Source organism: Zootoca vivipara, chromosome 2 (assembly GCF_965207765.1).
Source record: "Zootoca vivipara chromosome 2, rZooViv2.hap1.1, whole genome shotgun sequence".
NCBI lineage: Eukaryota > Metazoa > Chordata > Lepidosauria > Squamata > Lacertidae > Zootoca > Zootoca vivipara.
The window spans coordinates 97,495,738-97,521,223 of record NC_142584.1 but is presented as its reverse complement, the minus strand read 5'-3'; the positions used below and the strand labels follow the sequence as shown (position 1 = coordinate 97,521,223).

Sequence of the window (25,486 nt, the reverse complement as noted above, 5' to 3'; positions counted from 1 at the left end):
CTTAGTCGTGCTGGCCACATGACCTGGAAGCTGTACGCCGGCTCCCTTGGCCAAAAACACAAGATGAGTGCCGCAACCCCAGATTCGGTCATGACTGGACCTAATGGTCAGGGGTCCCTTTACCTTTACCTACTAAGGGAATCTTGCATCCTTCTTTTGTCAAGTACTATATAAGGAGAGCAGGGCAAACCTAGGCGAGTCGTACCGCAGACTTTCTTCATCTTACCACTACAGCCGTATGTTTACTTTGTATGGAAATCTTTATTTGATAATAAAAATAGCATTCACAGACTCTTTCCTTCTTAGTAGCTACATCATATACATTGTGTTTTATCCCAAGGAAAGAATTTTATACTGGGTAAAGTCCACATCTACGTATAACTAATGTCATGTATAAACCCGATTAAGTCAAATAAAGCTATGAACAATGTAGTATTTATATATGCATAGTGTTTTCCAAAAAGATTGGCCCACGTACTGCTTTTCATCGACACAGAAGAGAGCATTATGACTATAGCACACTGCAAGAAATGAGGACCGAAGAACACAGACCGCACACAAGTGCCTAAGGGTCAAACAGGCAGCCCCCACCCCACCCCCAACCATGAGGAAAGATATGATATTCAAACCAACAAAAGCTTCAGTTACTTATACAGTCTCCTGTTTAAAACAGCTTTACATACCTGATTCAGTTTACATTAAAATATATCCTCATGAATCAATTTGTTCCATTTTTTCCAGAAATATAAACACTTAGCACATTCCCCACAGCTAAATTTTGTCATAAAGTCTCTTTTATATAAGAAAAAAGGCAACAGTTTTTTTTGTTTTGTTTTCAACAGGCTCTATTAATTACAATTTAAACTCTGTACACACAATGATTGGCCATCTCTTTTTTCCTTTTTCTTTACAGTACCATGGCAACAACAGTGATAGACTTGTAATCCTTACTCGTGTGTGTGTGTGTGTGTGTGTGTGTGTAAAAGATGGTGGAACAGTATACATGTGTACACATCAATGCACTGTAAAAAAAAAGCAGCAGTCTTTAAACCTTTAGTGGTCCAATGGTAATGGCAAACATTTTGGCTCAGCTAGGCAGTAATCCATTAATATCTCATATCAGTACTACAGCAGACTTACCACACAAACTTGCCATTAAAAAAAGAAGAACCTTGTATTGGTTTCTCCCCATTCTTTACAGTCCAGAAGTACAGCATATACTTGGTGTTGAAACCCCAAAGCCAAACAGTCCTTGACACATCGCATTTCCTTTACAAATGCACTTCTTTTGTCTCAAGTAAGTGTGGACCAGCAAATCGGAAAAACACAACAAAACAAAAAACAGAATAATAGAGAGGCAGCTCCATTTGGCAATAATAGTAATAAAAACATATAGCCTGAACTGAAGGCATTAAAACCCAGTCTGTGAAAGGAGCGTTGTTCCTCAAAATGCATCTTGACTCAGGAACCAAAACAAATATAAACTTCCCTTCAGAGTAGACAAATGATATCGTCCAGACTCCAGTTTCATCAGCCCAGTCAAAGAAGACTCACAGTGGTGCTGCCTTTGTGAAATATTCAGTGTCCAGATGGGGAAAAGGAAAAGAAAAAGATGGTTGATCCCATGTGTGACACGATGGCTCCCAGTCCTTGGCCACCTTGCTTCCTTTTAAAGGAGACCCAAAAGTACATATTGTTCATGGAACACACTATAAATTCCTTTTAACATCTTGTGCTGTGTGGATTTGTATAAATATCCTTCATCCTAATAGTAGTCTCTTCAAATAGTTCTTAATTTTAGCAATACGTTCTTTATATGTAAAGGGGGGGGGAACACCCTCCTACCACAGTAGTTCTCGGTTATTAATTATAAACCTACTCTTCATAAGAACACTCTTCCTCCAACCCATCTTTTAGGAAATCCTACATAATGTCACTGCAGTGAATCGCAATGAGTGGGGTTGGTCATAAAACCCTTAACCGTTGTTGGCTCGCCCTCCAAATAACTAGGACAGGGACAACAATGAAACAAAAAGTTATCAATGAAAGGTTTTATGCTCGTTATGGTTACTGATTATGGAAGAACACAACTTTATAATCCTTCAAGACGAACATTTGGCGACATATTTTTTTTTTAATGAATACATTGGAAAATACTTTAATGCTGCCATAAACCAGCCACAAGACTTGCACAAACTCTCATGATTTAGATTTCATTTGCACTGTTGCTGTTGAAGGCATTGGATGTGGGGAACTAAAATCGATTCCCAGCTTGCTACCTCCGCACTCTTGGGAACTCTGAATGCTGGAAAGGCCGCAGTTGTATCTTGAGCTTGCAAAACTCACTAGATACTGAGGTCAGTACTGCATTCCTTATAGGGTCGCCGTCTTTGTTCAGGGGGGTGCCTGTTATTTTTATTAGTGTCGTATTTCAGAGCACGCTCTTCCTTCTCCCTGAAACCCAGTCTATCATCTCTATTCCTTTTGTCAGGAGACCTCTCTCTCCTCCGTTCTGGGGTCCTCTCCCTTCTCCTGTCAGTTGACTTCGCCCTCCTTTCAGGGGGGGAGCTCTCCCTCTTCCTGTCAGGTGACCTTCGTTGATCCATAAGCCTTTCGAGCGACCGCCTCCTCCTGCTTGGTGAGCCATCCCTCCTGCGGGCTGGTGACCTCTCCCTTCGTCTCTCTGGAGAAAAGTCTCTCCTCTTCTCATGTCTTTCCCTTCTCTCCAAAGTGTTGTCAGCACTCCTGGTCCCTTCCCTCCTCTTCTCGGGAGATTTCCGTTTTTGTCCATTGATCACCACCATCCTCTCTGGTTGCCGGTCTCTCCTGCCTTCCGGGGACCTGTCTTTTTTCCTGCCTGCTATGCTATTGCTGTTTTTAGAAGTTCCGTTCCATGTGTGGTGCTCATTAGATTGTCTGCCAAACTCTCTGCTGCCTTTTGGGTCCTTAACATATATCCGCTTGTCTCCATGTTGTGATGATTTGTGAAGATCTGGTGGATAACTGGGCTCCAATGATGAGTGTTGTCGTCTGTCAGGTGGCATGTTTTTCACTTCCGATACATTTTGTGAACCTGTGGCTGGACCGTTCCTGTCACTGCTGGGGTCTGGAAAAAAGACAACAAACATGTTTGGTACCGGCACCTTCGTCTTAAAGAGTCTGACACCAGTCATTCATTCCTCAGGCTTCATTAGTGACAAAAACAAACAACTGTTAAGCAGTCAGTAGGAGACTAACTGAAGCGTTCGTTAATTTCAGAGTAACCACAAAGGCTGAGGGCTGGAGATTAGCACTGCCATTTGTCCTGGCTGCGGCCATCTTAGGCCAGATTCTGGTCTCCTCTACATCAGGAGTGGGGGAATTTTAAACATTCTCAGGTTCAAATGAGAATATGTTTACGTATTATGTCAAGTCAGACCATTGGTCCATCTATCTCAGTATTACCTACCCAAGTTTCAGACAGAAGTCTTTGTTTGCCCTATACAGTGGTACCTTGGGTTACAAACACCTTAGGTTATAGACTCCGCTAACCTAGAAATAGTACCTCGGGTTAAGAACATTACCTCAGGATGATAACAGAAATCGCGCGCCAGCAGCACGGCAGCAGCGGGAGGCCCCATTAGCTAAAGTGGTACCTCAGGTTAAGAACGGTTTCAGGTTAAGAACGGACCCCTGGAACGAATTAAGTTCGTAACCAGAGGTACCACTGTATTTCCTTCTCTACTTGGAGATGCTGGGTTTTCTGCAAGGTTTTACATGCCAAGGATGCGTCTCACAACTGAGTTATGGCCCTTCCCCACCCAAATTCCTTTAGAATTAATAATCTTATATCCAATTAATATCTCCATATCCTTTCCCTTTCATTTTTGCCACCTCCCTGTGTTAAATGTCTGTCAAAGAAAAGGAGTGTGTGTGTTTTTAAAAGGAAAAATTGGGAGGCAGGGAGGAAATGTTCTTCTTGGAAAGCTGGTGTTTTATTCATATGGTTTTCTTTTAAGTGTACAAACATCTTGTTGAGTGATGTGCCTTGGAGATAGAGATTTCAATGGCATAGCGTTTATACTATGACTTGCGTTCCTATTCTTGGAAACAGTAGGCATACAGATTAACTCCAGTTAGTTTCAATATATCATGGAAGGGTGGTGGGAACAATTTTGGTTTTGCCACAATGACTCAACTTAAACACACACAATGAGAGGCGGCAAGGTGGATGGGGAATGAAGAAGGACAGGATCTCATCTTATTAAAGCAATGGAAAGCTGTTTAGATGTGCAGAATGGAGTTCTTAGGAATATTAAAATCTCCTTTGCGACAAACGTACATGATGTAAGCTCAATGAAATTGTAATAGCAAGATGAAAAGCAAAGAATTGGTGCTAGAGTGAATTTTAAAATTTGATACATCATTTGCAATGGATGGTTGGGAACTGTTTATTATAAAAATGACAAACTATTGCAGCTAGGTTGCTTTGAGAGGTGTCTTCTATAAGACAATTTTAAGGATTTTATATCAAGATACTCAACATGTGCCCAACAGGTGTTTTAGGAAAACTAAAATGACCAAATGCTTTAGAGTCCAAGACTCTTCTTTCTCTCCTCCTGAATATTAAATAAACTTCTGAGATGTGAGCTCTTTTCTTGATCAACCAGCTTAGTTTTGGTTTTGTGCAGGCCATTATTTTGATGATTTCTAGGTGGAAACCATGTTCAAGTTTCATCTTATCAGCTGGCTTTCAAAATAAAAATAAAAATGGAGAACCACATTCTTCTCTTCTATTGATGACAACTTAGTTTGGTATCTTGTGGTCCATTGTAGGAGACCATGTTGCTCAGTGTACTTACAGTAATTCAAGGAACAGCAGGTTGCTCAGAATGAATTGCCGTATATACAGAAGTATAGCAAAGCGGAAAGCAATGTGAGAGAATTAGGCCACAGCACAGAAACACCTAGTATTGATTTTAGCTACAAACCGTAGTTTGATTATGGCCCATAAGGTAGAAGCAAGACTCCCCGAGCTTGTCATTTCTCATACATGCAGCGATATTAGGAGGTATCATCGCTGGGGAAGGAAGAGCCCGGCACCAAGAAAAGTAGGAGAAAGAGAAAGAGAAAAGTAGAATGTTTAGATACCCTATAATAAAGAGGAAAGAAAAAAAATCTTCATTTGTTTTTATCTTAGAATAAAGAAAAGTTTATTTTTTTCCAAGTCCGGATCACCCAGATATAAGGCTGCAGAGATAGCAGTTGTTAAAGCGACATATTATAATTAAACATTTAAAAAAGGTGATTAGGTAACCCAGACAACTAAAGCATCCATTCTGAGAGAGAGAGAGAGAGAGAGAGAGAGAGAGAGAGAGAAGAAGAAGAAGAAGAAGAAGAAGAGGAAGAGGAAGAAGAGAGAAAGACGGAGGAGAAAGAGACATAATTGGAAAGTGAGACAGAGTGTTAGAGGGAAACCAGTTAACATTCAATGACAAAAAGAAGCCCACGAAAGATCACAACGTTAAAAATAAGTACAAAACTCATTACAAAAATATACAGCCTCGTTAGAGAAGCACGTTCCAATCAAGTCAGAAAAATATCGGAACCTAACATATTATTTTTTCGAAGCAATTTGTTAGTGACTGCAGCAAACTGTAGAAGCCTTAAGCCCCTCGAATGTTACAAGCACACAACGGCAGCGGCGGCAGCGGCAGCAGCAGAGAAGCCCCTTGCTCAGAAATGGAATTGGTTACGTGATTAACATTTGTTACGTGCATCCAAAAGACAAAGAAAATAAAAGAAGCCACCCCATGCCCTGGTGTTGGGATTTTTCATTCTCGGTGCAACAGACGTTCTTGAAGATGTGAAGCAATTCCCCCCCCCCCCCAAGTAAAAACAACCCAGGATATATTTACGATGCTTAACATATGATACAATACTTTACAGCCAAAAAAGCATAGGAAAAGACAGAGTAAGAAAGAACATTACACAACTTTAGTCCTGCTGAAAGATGGCTAACAGAGTGGTTTGTATAAGAGAATTGCAAACACAAAAGAGCTTCGATTCATTAAGTACTACAAATGGATTTAAATTTATAGAGTGGAATCGGCCAGGCTATTCGGGCCCAGTGTAATTTTGCGGGCAATTGAGTGCACGGTCTTGAGAGTGTCATAAATAAAAATAAGACGATGGGCCTATGTTTGATACATTTGCCCTGTTCCTTTTTTAAAACAAATAATTAGCAATTGGAGTGTGGGTGTTTAGTGGAGATAACAACACCAGCCCAGCTTGGGGGAAAGCACTCCAATGTGTCCGCAAGCAGCCTTACAGCTTCCTCTGACATTCTCTCTCTGTGTGTAAGGAAAAAAAATCCCATCCCTGCACTCGCGGCATTGCTACTTCACGCCAAAGCAGTGCTTGGCTGCATCTGACAGAACAGTGGGAAAAACTCATTTATGTGTTGCCTTTAGGGAAGACTCTCACAAGCAGTTGTTTTTTTAAACCATGTTAATGTCAACATGTTAGCTTGACTTTTTGAGGCGATTGTGTTTCCAGACCTGGCCTTATAAACAGTTTGGGCCTAGATCTACGGGCCTACATCAGCCTTCCTGGTGCCCTCCATGTCTCCTCCAGCCACAGCCCATCAGCCAGACCAACCGTCAGGGCTGAAGGAAGTTCTAGTCTATGTCTGGGACGGCACAAGGCTGAGGAGGGCTGGCCTAGATTGTAACTCCTCACACCTCAAGTTCAACTTTTCAGGACACGCTGGATTGACATCTGGACACACGCTCAACCATTCACAAGATCAGTTCAACTTGGTGTGAATTTACTCTAAAAAGTCCAGCTTGTGACCCTTAAACTGTGGAACACTCCCATCCACATGTGGCCTTGTGCTAACCAACCAACCCCTCCTCCATTCAGTTTGTGGAGAGAAAAAAAAAAGAAGGACAATAAAGGGAGACTGGTTGGGACCATTGTAATTTCCCACACTGGGATAGAAGGAATATAATTTATTGATATATTATTATCCCAAATATGGGGAAGCATAAAGGACATCTCTGTTCATTGATGTGCTTATAACTCATAACTGGCTGGAAACCTGTTATATAGCTGGGAAAACCCCCACAATCCAGGGCACACCTTCAAATAATTATCTCAAATAAATAAGACAGCGTAACATTATATACAATATTAAGCCACCCCAAACCTCTACCTAGGGAACTCAAATACAGTGGTGGGAAAAGAGGGTCATTTAACATTGACCTTATTTTATTTGTTTTTAAACCCTTGGCAAGAAAATTTTATGTGATCTCACCGGACATGACAAAACACTGAGAATGGCAAATTGAATTTGTTCATAGCTTACACAGTTGTGAACGAACAAACATTAAGGGAGGTGGCAGGAGCGGGGTCCAAGTGTGTGTGCATATTTATATTTATATTTATTTATATATATATTGTATTGCATACTTTTAGAAAATAAATTTATAAATATTTACATAAATATAAGGGGACAGTAAGAGCCCAGACACCATCTTGGAATTCATGCCTACGGTTACAGACAACAGCCAAGGACAAAAGCCAAACAAAGGCTACAGCTTCAGAAGTATAATACAGGATTCCCATTTCTGCATTGATCAGAAGACGAGAGAAACAATTCATCCGCTGAGAAAGAGTTTGGCACAGTTCAATAAACATTCCTTGTTTGGTCGGACAGGATAGTAGGGTTTTTTGTTTTTGTCTCTCTGGGTTTTTTTTACCCCCTCTCTGATCACCAAAAAAATACTGCTGTGAAGATGATCTTGCCTGTACACTGTGCCCCCACAAAAGTCCATAGTAGCAAGCAAAGGATGAAAATGTGTAGAGAAAATTCAGCACAAGTGAGGCAATTAAGCCACTTGTTGCCAAGGTTGGTAAGACACTGGTGGAAAAAAAGAGAAAGAGAGAGGGATGGGGGACAGAAAAGAATCCCCGCTTCAGATCTTGAGACATATCATTCATGGTGTGATGCCAGGAGGAAGAAAAGGAATGTTTTCATAGTTTGACCCACCATATTCTGGTACAGAGCCATCTCCACGTTTGAGAAACAGGCGAACTTTGCGGCCACCATTTTTAATTAGTTCTATGGCTCGGGCGTGCTTCATGTTTTTTGTGGTTTCTCCATTGATCTCCAGGATTTCATCACCGATCTGCCATAACAAAATAATCCATGATTAAAGAAAAATGTTGGAAGAACATGAATTTGGGCAATGTCCAATGCCCTTGTTCTGTTAGCACAATTATTTATAATGATGATGATGATTTTGATTTATTTATATGTCACCCATCTGACTGGGTTGCCCCAGCCACTCTGGGCAGTTTCCAACAAATCAAAACACCCAACACAGTAAAACAGGGGTGGCCAACTTCCAAGAGACTGTGATCTACTCACAGAGTTAAAAACTGGCAGTGATCTACCCCCTTTTGGGGGGTTCAGGTTGAGGTTGTTGAGCTTTTTTTTAGGAAGGAAAGCCTTCCATGTTCTGGCGGGTTCGGGTTAAAGTTGAGTGTTTTTTTAGGAAGGAAAGCCCTGTTTTGGGGGCTTCAGGGCAAAGATGTAGAGCTTTTTTAGGGGAGCCAAAGCTGCTGAGCTGCTTTGGGGAGAGCCAGTGATCTACCACAGATATCCAGTGATCTACCAGTAGATCACGATCTACCTGTTGGACATGCCTGCAGTAAAACATCAAACATTAAAAACTTCCCTATACAGGGCTGTCTTCTAAAGGTCAGATAATTGTTTATTTCCTTAGCACAACTGAATACAACTGCTTGCACAACCTAACTATTTCCCTCTTTTCCTCCCATGTGCGCCCTGCACCCTCCCCAAATCTGCCCCAGAAGGTTGAGGGGACAGAAACCAAAAGCACTGCTTTCACTGTACTTACTAGTACTGCTCAAACATATGATAGTTTTGCAGAGAATTGTATGACACAGCATTCCTGCACTGTCCATTCTATAACGGGCAACACATGAAGCTTATCTCAGGGCCGTAAAGATCACTGTACCTAGAGACCATCCTCTTTCCCCATGCCCACGCCTCCCCCAAGCAGAGCAAGAGAAAAAGCAGGGAGCTGGGGGCAGAGATTCTGGTTCTCAACAGACTTTTCTTAGATCTAGTGAAAAGGAGAGCTCATGGGAAATGTTTTCTTTTTACATACATACCCTCATTTTCCCGCATCTCTCAGCAGGACCGTCCTCCGCTAACCGCAGCACATAGAGATCCATGTTATATTCTCGGCCCCCTCGTAGGCTAAAGCCAAACCCTTTGGCTCCTCTTTCAAGCTCAACTGTGTAAAAATCCTGGTCCGGCTAGAAGGGAAGTAATAAGAAGCAGTTTGCATCCAATTTGAAAGAGATTACAATAATTATCATTATTTTAAAGTTAATACGAAAAGTGCATCAAATCAGGCTTTTTTTCCCCCCCAGAAGAAATCTATCTGCTCTTAACAACACAATTTAGGACCCCAAATTAAGAGCAAACTACAGTGACCTTTCTTTTAAAATTTCATTCTGTATACAGAATTGAAGTTAACTAAATAGTCATTATTATGGGACGTGGGTGGCGCTGTGGGTTAAACCACAGAGCCTAGGGTTTGCCAATCAGAAGGTCGGTGGTTCGAATCCCTGCGATGGGGTGAGCTCCCATTGCTTGGTCCCAGCTCCTGCCAACTTAGCAGTTCGAAAGTACCTCAAAGTGCAAGTAGATAAATAGGTACCGCTACAGCGGGAAGGTAAACGGTGTTTCTGTGCGCTGCTCTGGTTCGCCAGAAGTGGCTTTGTCATGTTGGCCACATGACCTGGAAGCTGTACGCCGGGTCACTTGGCCAATAACGCGAGATGAGCGCCGCAACCCCAGAGTCGGTCACAACTGGACCTAATGGACCTTTACCCTTTACCTTTACATAGTCATTACAGTGGCACCTTGGCTTAAGAACAGCTTTGTTTATAAAATAAAAAAATCCCTTCAGTAGCACCTTAGAGACCAACTAAGTTTGTTATTGATATGAGCTTTCGTGTGCATGCACACTTCTTCAGATTAGAGCTTAGTTTATGAACAACTTGGATTAAGAACGCTGCAAACCCGGAAGTAGGTGTTTTGGTTTGTGAACTTTGCCTTGGAAACAGAACATGTTGAGCGTGTTCCATTTGTAAATTGAGTCCCCCGCTGCTATGGGAAAGCACGCCTTGGTTTAAGAACGCTTTGGTTTAAGAACGGACTTCCGGAATGGATTAAGTTCGTAAACCAAGGTACCACTGTACTTAGAGTTAATTGCTAGGAAGTCTCCTATGTGATCCTTAGGCATACTGCTGGTACATCATATATCCTGTTTTCTAATTATTATTGTTTTATATATCGAGGAATACATAGCCAACAAAGATACAAAAATGTCTTCCGCCTTTATCCTTTCCATATCGTAAACTAGCACTCAACAGGGAAGAATTGCAGCACTTTCTATGGCAATTGTCAGCAGAAGAGGTAACAGATGTGTGAGGCCATAGCAGTCAATGAAACAGGCACAAAACCACCTATGGAAGGGATGACCAGGGAGCTACTTTTAGGGATCTTTTACAACGCTGAGTTTTTACCTTCTAAATGTAGGGCTTGGAACACAACTTATCACCATGGTGAAACTGAAGCAATCTTGCAAACACACCAGATTCACCACCCTCCTCGCTTTGTCTGCTACAAACACGTACACCATTAGTGTACTTGAGTACATTAATTGGTATATTTTTCAGACAAGCTAGACGGAGGAAGGACGTAGGGCAGAGATGAGGAAGCAGTGTTGCTGCTGTACAACTCTCACTGACCCTCCAGCTGTGACGGGAGCTGGAGTCGAACAACTTCTAGAGGGCCACTGGTTCCCCAGTCCTGGGGTAGGGCCTCCACAATACAGATTTCCTGCAGGCATGCAAGGGGCAACCAATCAGCTAAAATGCTGGACAGCATGAATGAAGCAAGTTGGGTAAGGGCACCTTACCTGTGAGGCTGTGGGTGGTTTGAAATCGAACTGGGACTCTTGCTTTGGTTTTGTGTTGTTCCTGTTCAAATGGATAAGGAATGCGGAGGTGGGGAGCAGAGAGGGAGAGAGAACAGTGTCAGTGTTATGGTTAGGAAGATGCACGGGAAGTAAAAGGGGAAAGAGAAGATCAACACACTTTCAGAAATTAACATTAGGCTGACCTGGTCTCCTGCGGCATTTGTTGAGGAGTATGTGTGGTTGTAATTGTAGCAATTTTTTCTGCATTGGTCAGTAAGGTTGCATTGGAGGATTCTGCAAAATAAAACAATGCCCTTTGTAAGGCAGGCTATTCTCGTGGTAACGATTCACACACAGCTTTCCCTTGGCCAAAGTAACCCATTCAAAGTTTATCAGATACATTTTTAAACAACACGCTGCCCAACAAAGATTTGTACCAGCTCACATAACCCAATGACAGACAGTGAATTATATAAGTGGTTGGCCACTGAGTATTTATTTAACACCACACTGCCTACGAAGCCTTAATATTTTAGTATGGTGGGAGGGGACTAGTGTATGTATGGAAATAATAGTGGAATTTCCCCTTCTTCCATCATGGCAGTGAACACATAATTGCATACAACTTCAATTTTAGTTGTATGTCTGGGGTTTTATCCTTGTTGTTTAGGGCTTTTTATGCTTTGTGATCTTGTGATCTTTATGCTTTGTGATCCCGATATCTTTAATATTCAATTTGTCTCACAAGACGTTTTAGACCTCATGGTTGCAAGCACAAGGGTAGTGTGGGGAGGCTGTCATTCTGGAATATCCAAAGACATTTCTTTGTCACTTTTTGACTCACTCTCACCATTTGACTCCCGATTTAAACAGAAACACTGAGCAATATCAGCATGTTTAGCTTTCTTTTGACTTGATGATACAGCTGGTAAAAGGGATTTGTTACACTTCAATAATATTCAAGAGCTGTTTTTCAAAAACAAAAAAAGCTGATTCTATGAAGGGTCGAGACAAACACTCCCTAATTTCAACATTCACTTTCAAAAGCAGCATTCACATGCACACAGCCAAGTTGTTGAAAAAATACTTTGCTGAACATTCACACTGTTTCGGTACTGTTTGGCAGCCTTTTCTCAGCATCACTGCCCTTCTTCTCTCTTTTTTTGAAACAAAATATAAAAAAAATCCTTCCAGTAGCACCCTAGAGACCAACTAAGTTTGTCATTGGTATGAGCTTTCATGTGCATGCACACTTCTTCAGATACTTCTTTTTTTTTCTTTGCCCTCCCTGTCCTTGCTCCCTTATGGTATATTTTAGGGAAGTGTGTATTCAAATAAATAAACTATAAAAAATAATAGTCCACAGTCACTTAATCCAATTGGCTTTGGTGACCTATGTGATTTTGTCCTTGACATCATCTTGTGTGATGTATTATTATGATGTCTTTGATAAAATCACACAGGTGACTGTAGCCAAACTGATTAAGTAAAGTAAAGGCAAGTTAAGTAAAGGCAAGGGATGCCATTAACAATGATAGTAAAAAATGAGAAAATGTGTTTTGTTCTTCAGTTCTAAAGCAGGGGTGCTGTTGGCCAACCCTTCAAGGGCATGGCCAATGTCTTTGCACGTGTGAGTGCTCATACAGCCACGCAGAAAAACACGCATAGAGACATGCATGTCTGTTCTTCTGCTGGTCTTTGGGGGAAGGATTTTCTTTCCTAGAACAGCGCTGAGCTAGGAGGAGAACTTGAGAAACAGGAAGGAGCACTAAGACACCAGGAAGGAGAACTAAGATCTCATCACAATGGTAGCATGCAAGAGAGAGGAGAGGTTCAGCCAATTTTTACGGAGGCCGGCAGACTACTTCAAGCAGCTTGTTGCGGAGTACATGATCTGAAATGCCAGGATCGTTCTTCACTTCATGACTGCAACATCACTGGCATGCATGAATAGATGAGAAAATCAGAAATGCAGAATCTTATGGCACCTCAAGCACACTGCTTTTTAATGAGTCTATTCACTAGCTGCCAGTCATCAGCTAAAGAAATCAAGTGAATTATATGATTGACTCAACCAGCCCTTAGTAAACTCGCAGGTATTTTTTATATGTTAGTGATGGAATGTTTTTGCAACAATTCTTTTTTCGGCTCTTTGGGTGCATAAATGAAGCATAGTAAATAAGTCCAACGTTTATGGAGATATAGTTTATTTGAAATGTTTATACCCCACCTATCAAATTTATAAAGTTCAAATCTTAGAAGCAATCCGAGATTTCAAGTCTGTGAAAATGCTGCCCTTTCAGCAATTGTTCATGGGGGCTTTTGAAAACAGGGATGACCCCCATCACATAGACAAAGCTAATAGTAACAAAATCATTTCAGAGAAAACATGGAAGAACTCTAAAAGGCCCTTGGCTTCACCCCCCAAATATGACACCATACATTTAAGAATATATGGCACAGAGCTACTTTCAAGTACCTCCATGTTATCTGTCTTTTCTTGGAATCCATGACAGGGATAATTGTACTCAAGGGTCTAAATATGTTTCTTAGAGCTTATAACTCTTTACTTAAAAGAAGTAATATAACAGATTCCTTCCTTCCTTCCTTCCTTCCTTCCTTCCTTCCTTCCTTCCTTCCTTCCTTCCTTCCTTCCTTCCTTCGAATTCCACGGGCAGTTTACAACAAAAGTAGAAGTCAGTTTAATCACTCTGCAGCTCAAAAAGCAGAGTTGGAGAAAGATAACCAGACAGATTCTACTTCCCACCAACACTATCCTGTTGAGATCAAGGGACACCCAAATTATGGTACTTTTCTCTGTAGCACCTATTCTGAAATAAATGGCATACGTTAACTTTTGTGGGCCTCTGAGAATCTGGAATATGTGAGCACACTCCAAAATAAGAACACATCTAACTAAACAGTATCTTGAGATATGATGAAGCAACTTGCTGAATAAATATACTATCCTACTAACTCATGACAATGTAACTTTCTGTCCTGTGCTCTGTCGGTAAGACTACAAATCCTCAATCTGGTTCTATCTTCTGAAGCGAAAAAGCAAGCACTCTTGTGACTACGGAAAAGCTTTTAGAGTGATCTAAAGAGAAGAAACAAAGCTTCTTTTCAACAGGCACTTATCCCTTTTGCTTCCTAACCTTCCTTTGCAACACATAAAACTTCCGGATTACACATAGCGAAAGGCAAAGAATGAGAGCCAGCTATCCTCGTGTTGCATGCGCAGTCATCCCGTAAGACAAAAGCAGATTCAAAACATGCAGGATGTACATTAGATTTAGTGATGCTATTTTAAGACTGCAAACAAAAGGGAAAGGGGTATTAGTGATTCTCCAGAAAGAGCGTGTGTGATTCATGGCTTCTCAATGTAGTAAGGGACCACAATAATCACATCTAGTGCTTTTCCAGGTGATTCTGAGTATGTTGTAGAAAGAGTACAGTTTATTCCAACCACATTCCTAATGGACTGTAGTCAATACAATGTTGTGCTTCCAGCAGAAAGATGTCAAACCCCTGTAACAATCCAAGTACTGATTCAGAATTTACTTCTTAGAGTCAAGTTAACTGGGCATGACAAAGAATAAAAGAAGTAAGGAGGAGAAATGGCGAGACTTGAATATATGGATTGTAGTCAGTAGGCAAGTAGATGGAAAGGAAACAGTGGTCATGAATGAAGGTTCACCAAACTGCAAAGGACCAAATTGCACCGGATCAAAAATATAAGCTTCCTCTCTCGTGTCTGAGCTGGATCCTGCTCCATGTACTCCCTATATCAGGCATTCCCAAACTTCGGCCCTCCAGATGTTTTGGACTACAATTCCCATCTTCCCCAACCACTGGTCTTGTTAGCTAGTGATCGTGGGGAGTTGTAGGCCAAAACACCTGGAGGGCCGCAGTTTGGGGATGCCTGCCCTATATGTATCTTTTTGCCTACAGTTGAAATATCAAGCAACCATGAGGACTAAGAAGGGGTGTTTTTTTTTGTTTTTGTTTTTGTTTAAACGTAAAGTTGAGATTTCCAGGGTATGTAATGCCGTACCAGCTTCTGTGGGTTTGGCAAAATGCTCAGAGTTATTACCACAAGTTAACACATCCAAATGGTTGGAGCTATTCTTTAGGAGATGCTTCTAAATCATGCTCCACAAGTTTCAAGTGCCCCCTGATTTCTGATAATTATCCAAAAATATTTCTTATGCTTAAATGGCCTTGCTGAGATGGCAGGGAGATTCCCAGTGGTTCATATCTCCAACCATGCACAGGCAACTAGCACTGGTGAGCATGCTTTTGGAGTGGCTATTTGGACTGCATCTGATCGCTTAGTGCCAAAACACACATCACTGGCACTGTGAAAGCACCTAGATGTCTTGTAGATCCTCTATACCAGGGCTTCCCAAACTTGGGTCTCCAGCTGTTTTTGGACTACAGTTCCCATCATTCTCCGACCAATGTTCCTGCCAGCTAGGGATGATGGGAGTTGTAGTCCAAAAGTAGCTGGAGACCAAAGTTTGGGAAGCCCTGCTCTACACCAATGGGGGAGAAAGAAATGGACAATGAGTGTGAGGGAAAAGTGTGTCCCAGCTAGGAATTAGAACTGTAAAGTGCCCTTCCATTTAACTAGAAAATTTCCGTATACCTACTCAGCTCCCACACAAAAACAGACACAATATTGTGGGAGCAAAGTCTACCCCCCCCCAAAAAAACACCACCTGCCCATTGCAGCATTTCTATAGAAGGAAAGGGGGGGGGGAATAACAGTACAACACAAGTTTCTTTCAGAATATGCTCAGGGCTTTAGAACTGCTCAGAGCACAATCTCCTAAGTCGGTGTAGCTCAAAGCAACTCAAAAGCCCATAAAAAGCCCACAAAAAGCAATGGCCAACCATGATGGGAAGTGGAGAGGGTGGGTAGAGAAAAATTAAGATAATATATACTTTACCATCCCCTGGGATAATGCGCAGAGTAACCATATTTCCCGCTTCTTTAATTAGGTTGACGATGTCCGAATGTGATTTGTTGGTGATGGAGCATCCATTAACGGCCAGTATCCGGTCCCCCACTTTCAGCTTCCCACAGCGGTCTGCTGGGCTCCCCTCAATAATCCGACCTATTTTGTGAGGCATGGCCACACATGCATTGCCCGCTTTTGTATTGATATTGCGATATATATATATATATTTCGTGTGCGTGTGCAATTTTTTTTTAAACAAATCGTTTACATACGTTGGGAACGTGGTGAAGGGGGAAAGGAGAAAAAGGGTTGAAAAGGGAAAGAGAAGGTTAAGGGTTAATTAATTAATGCATCAAGCAAAAGTTATTAAAGGATAGCTTTGCTGCCAGTGTTCAAAACATTGGCAATTGGCTCTGGAAGTGCAAAGTAAGCCTCAAAAAATTGCATTTCCTACAACTTGCTCAGGAATCCCCACTACCCGCCCCCCCCCCAAAACACACACACATTCTCTCCCATTAACATGGTTGAGAATTGCAAAGTTTCTTCGGATGACCTGTGGTCCCCAAAATATAATCACAGAGGATTTTAGTTGCAAACTTCAAGGTTTGCCACTGTATGGAAATGCAACTCTCTATTGTTTTCCTAAGCTTGTAATATCTTATCATCGTCATCTCAGTGAGAGCCTGCTAAAGCTTCTGCCAATGTTTTGTTCTTTCTCCATTTTGAAAGACAATCATTCTATGTCTACCAAGGAATAAGGAAGTTTTGTTTGATTTTTTTTAATTAAAAAAACAACAACTCATAGCAATCAGCACTATAAAATGAACACAGCATGGAAAAAAGCAGGAGGGAACTGGGTGCTGTTTCCCCCTCCTATCTAAGGCAACTATCTGAGGCAAGGAGCAGAGCCACTACAAGAAGGGACAGGAGGACTGGAATATATGGAGTGGCATTCAACCACAGCCTCCCATCAGCACTTGCCCAATGGGATTTCCCCACCCCCTCTCCTGCGTGCACACTGCACCCTCCCCAAATCTGCTCCAGAGGGTTGGGGGGACGACGACCCCTAAAACAGATTTAAGGGTCATGCAGGGCAAAGGAGAGGGGAGGAGCACTTTGTTGCAAAAGCAGAAATCTGCGTCAAAGGAATGAGAGACTTAGCGCTATGATGAATTCCACCCACGGCCTTCCAAAGCCACTCGCCTCCAAACCATTTGATAACTCTTCCCCTTTTGTGATCTTGGTAAAAAGTGGGTGGGAAATCCCCAAACCTGACCACAACAGCTCTCAATTTCAAGCCCAAAATCTAAATGCATTTATTTGTTTTAGGGTCAGTCCCACTGCTTTCCATGGAACACATTTACAGGTGTTTGTGCTTAGAATTAGACGTGGGAAGTGTGGCATGATGCCAAGTGTTGCTGGGTTCCAGTTCCATCATCACTGTCAACGGGCCACAAGGACTGGTTGTTGATGGGAGCTGGAAGTCCAATCAGATCTAGAGGCTTACAAGTTCCCCACCCCTGTATTGGAGAGCGCAGGAGGAAACGAGCAAGTGATCTGGGATGAATGCATTTTATTTCCTTCCATCACCTAACACATATTGTGAATTCTAACAAACAGGTGAGTTCTTATTTCCTTGCTGCAGCAGAATATGAACACTTTAAGGGTCGAGTGCTGGCTGCTTGTTTCCTTTACTCCAGTGATGGCCAAACTTGGCCCTCCACCTGTTTTGGAACTACAATTCCCATCATCCCTGACCACTGGTCCCGTGAGCTAGGGATGATGGGAGTTGTAGGGCTGGAGGGCCAAGTTTGGCCATTACTGCTTTACTAGAACTTTTACTAGAACTTAACCAGAAGGGATCAGCTGTCAGGAAATACTGTGCAGCATGTGATCAACTTTTTACAAAACCACTGGGGATTATTCAGCCTAAATCAAGGCATATTCCTGAAATCCACAAACAATAAAATTTCTCAATTTCTCCCACTGTTCCATTCATCCTCACAACACTATTAGGTCATGTTGTTGTATTTCCACCCCTCTTCTCTCTGTTGTACCCCCATTTTAACTGAAAGTGGAGAAACAGTGAAAAGCTCAAGGTTTCCCAATGAGGCTATGGCTGAAGTGTGATTTGGGCCACTGCCTCCTATTTCCAATATGCTACTCACTGGCACCATGTTACTCACCATGCTACTCACTGGCACATGCTACAACAAAAGTTGTAGCAAACGGTAGACTGAAAGCGGTTAAAATGGGAGCAATGTGTGACAAGAGGTTTGTTAAAAGTACTTGAAATGTGATATACTGTGTAAAGTTAACAGAAACCTATTTTAGAAATATGCCTTCTAGTATCTTATACCAGAGAGAATATATACAACATTCCAGCAAAACTTTGGCGTTAGCACAAGTGGAGATATAGCAACTTATTTCCACTGGCGGCAGTCATGCCCAGTTGTCCAAACGTTTTGGATACAAGCCAATCAAGGAAATGAAATAAATTTGATGCCTCTTACTATATTGTTAGGATGAAGAAGAATAAGCTTTCAACTTTTCACTATTCAATGCACGTTGAATCGCAGTGATATTTTGAGAACTCAACACTGCAAAAAAACAGACTCGCAGAATTGGCTTCAGAAATTTTGCAATGATTTAACGGTAGGCAAAGCCATTACATCGATTAAGAGTCCAATGCATAAGTCCAACTCACTCCACAATGCAAGGCTGGCACTGCATTTGGACAACACCCACAAATATTTTTGTGATATAATTGTTCTATAATAACTTAAAAGTAGAGGGGTGGGGAAGAAGCAGAGAGCTGAGCAATATTTTTGGTCATTCTGTTAGTTTCTTTCTTTTTCTTTCTTTTAACCAACAGCACTTTATCTTCAGTAGAAGGGTGATCATTTTATGGACTACTAATCTAATGGATATATACTTTAATGGGGTCCAGAACTGGACTTAATAGGCTGCAGGATTCTGGCTTTTTCCCTTGCTTTGATTCAGCCCACGCCACTGGCTATCTTGATAACACTCAACTTTCAGCGAGACCTAATATGTTGTACTGTTCTTGCGTCTCATCTCTGGCTTGGAGATCAATTCTGGCACCTGCTTCTATTTCCGTTGGAATTTGATTTCAGAATACCAGTTCCGTTTGAGATTTCCAGATCTGACTTCTTGAGGAGAACTTTAAAGTCAAAATCTGCTGTCTTGACACTGCTTAGCTTTCACAACACTTCCTTTCCACATTTGTGTGTACTTCTCAAAAGTTGCACAAGGCAGATATAGACTAGCATTTAGTAAGTGGGTGGAGTTGAATCTGAATGTGGTCATATCTATCACACCTACGTAATTTTTTCCAAGTGGCTGGAAATAATATTCATTCATCCAAAGATATGCTTGCACTGCATTTTTATTAGTACTTTGAAACACATGTTTATGCTGTGCTTTATCAAAAAGATCACAATGAAGGATGAGTTAAAATGGCAACATGAGGAAAAGCCTACTCACTAACAGAAGGCAGTATAACTGATGATAATTGGTCGTTATATAATTTACATTGATGAGTATCACCCACTCCTGGCTTTGTCACATGAGAGTAACATTTATTGGCTAATTCCTTAACACACCCAGACAACTACTGTAAATGAATACAATTTTGAAGTAGCTCAGCCCATCTCAGCAGACTACCTCTGTGAGATCAGAATAACGATACAAAGAACCCCACACATTTTGTAGCTAAGGGCAAGCATCTCATGCAAAATATAGGGGAGAAGTGTTTTTTGGGGAGCAGAAGGGCGGGAGCCAAGTCAAGACATAAATTTGCTTCTACATAGCTCATATTTCTAGCCACAAAAATTTATCTTTTCATAAATGAACACATTCACCATTCTTATTCAGGTTGATCTGGGCAAGCAGAGGCTTTAGAATACTCTTATTTAAGAGACCACTCCAATACATGTCACAACGGTTAATTAAGTTTTAGAGTAAAAAAATTACATACGTGTGTGTGTGTGTGTAGAATGGGTGCCCAAGTGCTACAACAGGCATCCCCAAACTTCGGCCCTCCAGATGTTTTGGACGAAAATTCCCATCTTCCCCGACCACTGGTCCTGTTAGCTAGGGGTCATGGGAGTTGTAGGCCAAAACATCTGGAGGGCCGCAGTTTGGGGATGCCTGTGCTACACCATCACAAGGAAGGACTGTCTCCTTATGTTAGCCCCCTGCACCTCAGAGTTACTACCAATTTGTTATGTCTTGACTGGTTTCATAACTGTACTTGCTTCATCGCCTCATCTGCAATGACGGTTTCTTAATAGCCATCACAGATGGTGAGAGAGGCCCTTTCAAAACTGAATGGCTATCCCATGCAATTCCAAATGCGCTTTCCTCTCCTCTGGGGAGAGAAGAACTCCTATCTCTCGAAATTTGCAAAGGACCATTTAGCACAAGGGGTTCAGGAACCCCTGTTGTCATAATTAACAGCAATACATGTTACATGTTGCAGGCAGGATTACTAAACATTGCCGGGTAAGCAATGCAATGAAGCACACCATATTTTAAAGTCTATTACAGTAAGTTTTAGGTTTCGACAAGTTAGAGTCGGATAACAGAGGAGATGAAGCTCTTCCCTAACCCAACTTTTAGATTGATTTGAATAGACTCTGCTGTAATATCTAGATTCAGGTATAAAAACAGTGGCAGAAAGAAGCTCTCCTATTTCTTTTTATGTCTGCGGGGTTCCTTCCAAGAGCCTCCAGTTCCATCTCCGTGCCACATTTAAGGTGTATGGGGCAGCTAATTACCATTGATGGATGCTTGAGTTAATTTAGATTATGTTGTCTCTGGTTGCCTGGAGAAACAAACCCTGAATGCAAAGGACTTGCTTTGTGTGTGTCACATCTATGGTCCTCAGCTGAATGCTGAAGACCATGTACATGAGACATGGCCACAGACAAAGTACGTTGGCGCAAGCATCCCACTTGTTGGCATCATGGTACCCCCAGGCACGGGCACCACGCAGGGCAGGCTGCACATGCCAGCACAGAACCCACAGGGGATCCAGATTGCTAGAATACATTCAATGTACACACATATGATGGTGTGTGGGTGAAGCACTTCTAAAATGTGATGCTGGCCGCATGGAGTGCTTACAGTGGTAAATGTTAAATTGAGACTCACTGGAGCAGCAGGGGCCATTCCTTATCTGGAATGCCTATTGGCTGCCAGAGCTTGAAACAAATGGCACTTCCCAAACTCACAGGGTGGCCATAATGCGAGAGACAGCGGAGATATTGAGAAGGGCCCATAAAAGTTTCACAAACAAAATTTAAGCCTAGCATTACCTCCAGAGATTTCACCGGCCCCACTGAATGTCTGCATGATTCACTTAATGGAAACTTGGGAGTGCAGTGGTGCATGCCAAAGATCAGTCAAATTAATATTTTTGAAAAAAATATTTTTATGTCTAGAAATTAAAGGGCCAGTATATAGCATAAAGCACCATTTGTTCTTAAGGTCCCTCCTGGACTATCCCAGGGATAGCCATCTGTCAAGAGAGGGCACTTGTGTTAAACTCAGGCCTACAGGCTTCGTCCCTGGAGAAGAGTTCAATGAGTAACAACCTCTTCTACTACTGTCATTACTCAAGAGTTCAAAAATGTCAGTCTGCTTTCCAAAATAAACGAAAACGAAAACAGCCCCTCTCCTCCAATACAGCTTTGAACAAAACCCTGGAGGGAAACAGCTCCCAAAGCTTGACTTTCCAATTAAACATATTAATTAAATAGAATAGGGAGCACATTCATGAACTGCAATTAACTGTTTAGTAACTGTAATTATTATTCTCACTGTACAGAGGCACATCAACTCAGGCTCTTTTCACAGTGTTGCCTCAGTGTTGGCCATAAGTAAGTTGAGTTTTACTCGTGAGATACAACACCATGGGTGAAATGAAGATTTCACCCAGGTAATTAATGGTTATAATGAAAGAGTTGCTGCATTCAGCTGCCTCGATGCAGGACAATGCAAGACAAAGCTCCCCATCAAAATGGGACCCACTATGCCAGGCTTCCTCAACCTTGGCCCTCCAGATGTTTTGAGACTACAATTCCCATCATCCTTGACCACTGCTAGGTCCTGCTAGGGATCATGGGATTTGTAGGCCAAAAACATCTGGAGGGCCGAGGTTGAGGAAGCCTGCACTATGCAATGGGATGCACAAATCAACGGTGTGCCAAGCCTGTGAAATGTAGAGGCACTTATGAGTACAGGTAAAAGAGCTCTAGGCACCAAGGAAACAGCTTAAAGAGCCAAAGCAATTCTAAGCACATTCTGCACTTACCGAACGTCGTTCCAGCTTCTGGCCGGCTAACGGAAGACACGATGACAAAGCCAAAGCCTTCATTCTCTCCGCGGCGTATTTCCACATCGTAGGGCTGCACCACAGTGCTGACCACACCGCTGCCCCCGCCTCCTCCGCTGCCGATTCCACTGGTGCTGCCGCTGCCGGAACTGACGGTGTTGAGCGAGTTCTGGCTCCCCTGCGGAGTGCGCTTCTCCTCTGTCAGAGAAGCAGGCTGGTTGCTGCTGTGGTGAGATGAGGCTGGGGAGGGGACCTCGTTCTCTGCTTTCGGAACTGTTTCGGAAAGAGGCAATCGTCTCTCAACACCACGAGATAACTGGACGAGTTGCTGAATTTCTGGTTTTGTGACGGAAATATCAAGATCTACATACTACAGTCATACCTCCGCTTACGTATCCCTCCGGTTACATAAACTTTGGGATACGTAAGCAGCAAACCCAGAAGTCTATTTCCGAGTTTTTGCCACGTGTGCATGCGCCGAAGCGGTCTCTCCGGTTGCAAAAACCTCGGGATCCGGCCGGACCTCCGGAACGGATCCCGCCTGCAACCGAAGGTACCACTGTATAAGACAATCTTAGGGAGTGTTTTCTTCCATGTATTCCTCCCCAACAATCCCTGAAGTCATCTGAGGCTTCCTTGAAATATGTCCCTTCTTTCTGCTGTTCTGTCAGCCTGGGCATGGAACACAGTTCATAAGGCCCACCTTATGAAATACTCTTTCTCTAGAGAGAGGGGGACATTCTGTCACTTCTTTCACTCACTGATAGCATGAAGAACTATTTATTCAGGAGAGGAAATATTTAACTGGGGATTTAGTTCTGTTTTTCCTGGTGGTGGATTTCATGGTGGATTAACACTGGGTTATCACACTTTTACTTGGGGACTTTTCACGCCAATTTCTTGTTTCTGTTTTGTTTTCACATATTTTATTTATGGTATCTTACCTTGTTTTTTTGTAAAGTCACTTCAAATAATTATGTACAGAAAAGCAACCACTACTAGTACCGGTACTAAATATGGCCACACCAGGAAGAAAAGGCACACTATAGCCAAATTGTACGCCAGGTTTTTTTTCTCCATGGAGACATACTGCTCAGAAATTCGTGAGAGGTGTGTTAAAAATCAGAAGGCAAATTTCCTTCATATAGATTTTGCAGGAAATATATGCAGGCAGGAGACTGGGTGCCTGCTTGTCCCACCTAATGAATCTTTCCTGCACAAAATCATGCAGTGGGGTTTGTATTCTGCCTTAACCATTTCCATGCCTATCCCTCTATTATTATTTTTATGCAGAGGAAATGTATCAACACTGACTCTGAATATGCTAAAATATAGTTTCTTATAGGTCCAAAGCCAAAATTAAGAGAATGCCATTGGGGAAATTAATAATAATAATAATAATAATAATAATAATAATAATAATACATTTATACACTACCCATCTTAATCATCCTCCCAAATTCACACTCACTGGCAATTCCAAGTCCATGCTGACACTTCAATTGGGGCCCCCCAGCATGGATCATGCAATCCAATTGACCTGATGTTTGATATTGAGCTATGCCATGCTGACACCAGGATCACTTCCTATACTTCTGGGTTAGCACTAGCACACAGTCATATATGCAGGAAACTTGCTGGGAACAACTGGGGGGGTGGCTGTTCATGCTAGGGAGGCTTCTCCGAAACATCTGCTGGATACAGATTGCTGGATAAATAGTGCAACCCCATGCTTATCAACTCAGAATAAGACCCACTGAGCTCAATGGGACACACATCCAGGTAAGTGTGTATATGGTTATGATCTAAATGTAGTTTAGTCAGTTCCAGCAAGGTCCTTTTTTAGGGCAGAACCATCGGCATTCAACATTAGGATTTGGATAACATGGCTAAGGTAATAATGTGCTCCCTTGCAGGTAGTACTATAAAATGATTACCACTTTACAGGCCTATCAGTTTCACAATATTTTTTATCGTGTAAGAGATTATCCTTTAAAATGGTAAATTTAAACTAAACCCAATGGGGAGAAACCCTTGGAAAGTGGCAACATATCTCTTCTAATCACCAGCAGTAAATTCTCAGCTTGAAAACATTTCAGCCTATATTTATACCTGTGTTTGAAAAGCCTAAAAAAACCCTAAAAACCCCGGAGGTTAAAAAGCAAAATATAAATAACAGAATGGTGCGTTGCTATTTTTTGCTAGAACCTGAAGCTTTTGATCTTTAGAAAGTAGTTCACTTTCATCCAGACAGGAGTAAAAAAACAAAACAAAACAAAAAAACCCCACTGTGAGTCACATTGCAACCTACCTGTGTAAACCACTTTGCGCCTGACAGTCAGATTGACATGGCCTTGCTTGGCGGCCTGTTGCATAAGCTGAACTACAAGCTGGTGAGATTTCCCGACAACAGGGGTCCCATCCACGCAGATCAATTCATCCCCAGATCGCAGGCGACCATCGGCATCTGCAGCACCCAGTGGCACAATGTGACCAATGTAAATCTGCGAGAAGCATGTGCATGTGCGAGAGAAGAATCGCTGTCAGAATTGCGGAAGAAGTGAAATCTAATTCCACAGCGCCAAATCAGGACTGTCCAGAGCCAGGGAACCTTATATCGGGGTCAAGGACTGCAGCCCCTTGTGGGCAACTGTAAGCAGGGGATGCACACCAGTGCAAGAGGGGGCAGAAGAGCAGGCGTAGGGGAACGTAGGGGGACATTCCAGCCATACATAAGTCAGAGGCTGCTTAGACAAGCCCAAATGCTCACATCTCTCCACCCAGGCAACCCAGAGGTTTAAGGACACATTTCAGCTGGGGAAAATACTCTGGGAAGTTGTGGGTCCATGGATTTGGGGTATGACCAAGGAAAGCGGCAAATAGAGAGGCCTTGAGGGCTACATTTGACCACCAAGGTAGAGGTTCCCTGCCCTTGGTCTATACCCAAACATCTTCTAGCCAAGTGGAGTAATGCAACCCAGGCTGTTATGTGACTACATCTGGGTCATGCCAGATGTGCCTAAAGGGCCAGACCCAGATGGATGATACCAGTGAGGCAACAACATAGAAGGGATGGCAGAATAGGGTCAGTCAGTGCCATACTTAGGTCAATTACCTTACTTTCCAAAACTTTGAACATGGAAGCAGTACATATT

The 25,486-nt window shown here is 42.2% G+C and overlaps 1 protein-coding gene across 32 annotated transcripts in view; it reads right to left on the bottom strand.

Annotated features, from left to right (window-relative positions):
- Window positions 1-241: 241 nt before the first annotated feature.
- Window positions 242-25,486, bottom strand: part of MAGI1 (membrane associated guanylate kinase, WW and PDZ domain containing 1) — a 465,951-nt gene continuing 440,706 nt past the window's right edge. For 18 of the 32 annotated variants that reach the window (XM_060271304.2, XM_060271308.2, XM_060271302.2 and 15 more), the window contains 8 exons: window positions 24,643-24,835; window positions 22,311-22,604; window positions 15,959-16,162; window positions 11,207-11,297; window positions 11,004-11,064; window positions 9,184-9,330; window positions 8,033-8,171; window positions 242-3,106 (listed from right to left, as the gene is read on the bottom strand). In XM_060271304.2, the coding sequence (XP_060127287.2) occupies window positions 2,346-3,106; window positions 8,033-8,171; window positions 9,184-9,330; window positions 11,004-11,064; window positions 11,207-11,297; window positions 15,959-16,162; window positions 22,311-22,604; window positions 24,643-24,835 (1,890 nt within the window). In that variant the 3' untranslated portion in view covers window positions 242-2,345. Of the gene's footprint in view, window positions 3,107-4,970; window positions 5,060-8,032; window positions 8,172-9,183; window positions 9,331-11,003; window positions 11,065-11,206; window positions 11,298-15,958; window positions 16,163-22,310; window positions 22,605-24,642; window positions 24,836-25,486 lie in introns of all 32 variants that reach the window. The other 14 variants (XM_088663303.1, XM_060271314.2, XM_060271324.2 and 11 more) reach the window with 5 other exon arrangements.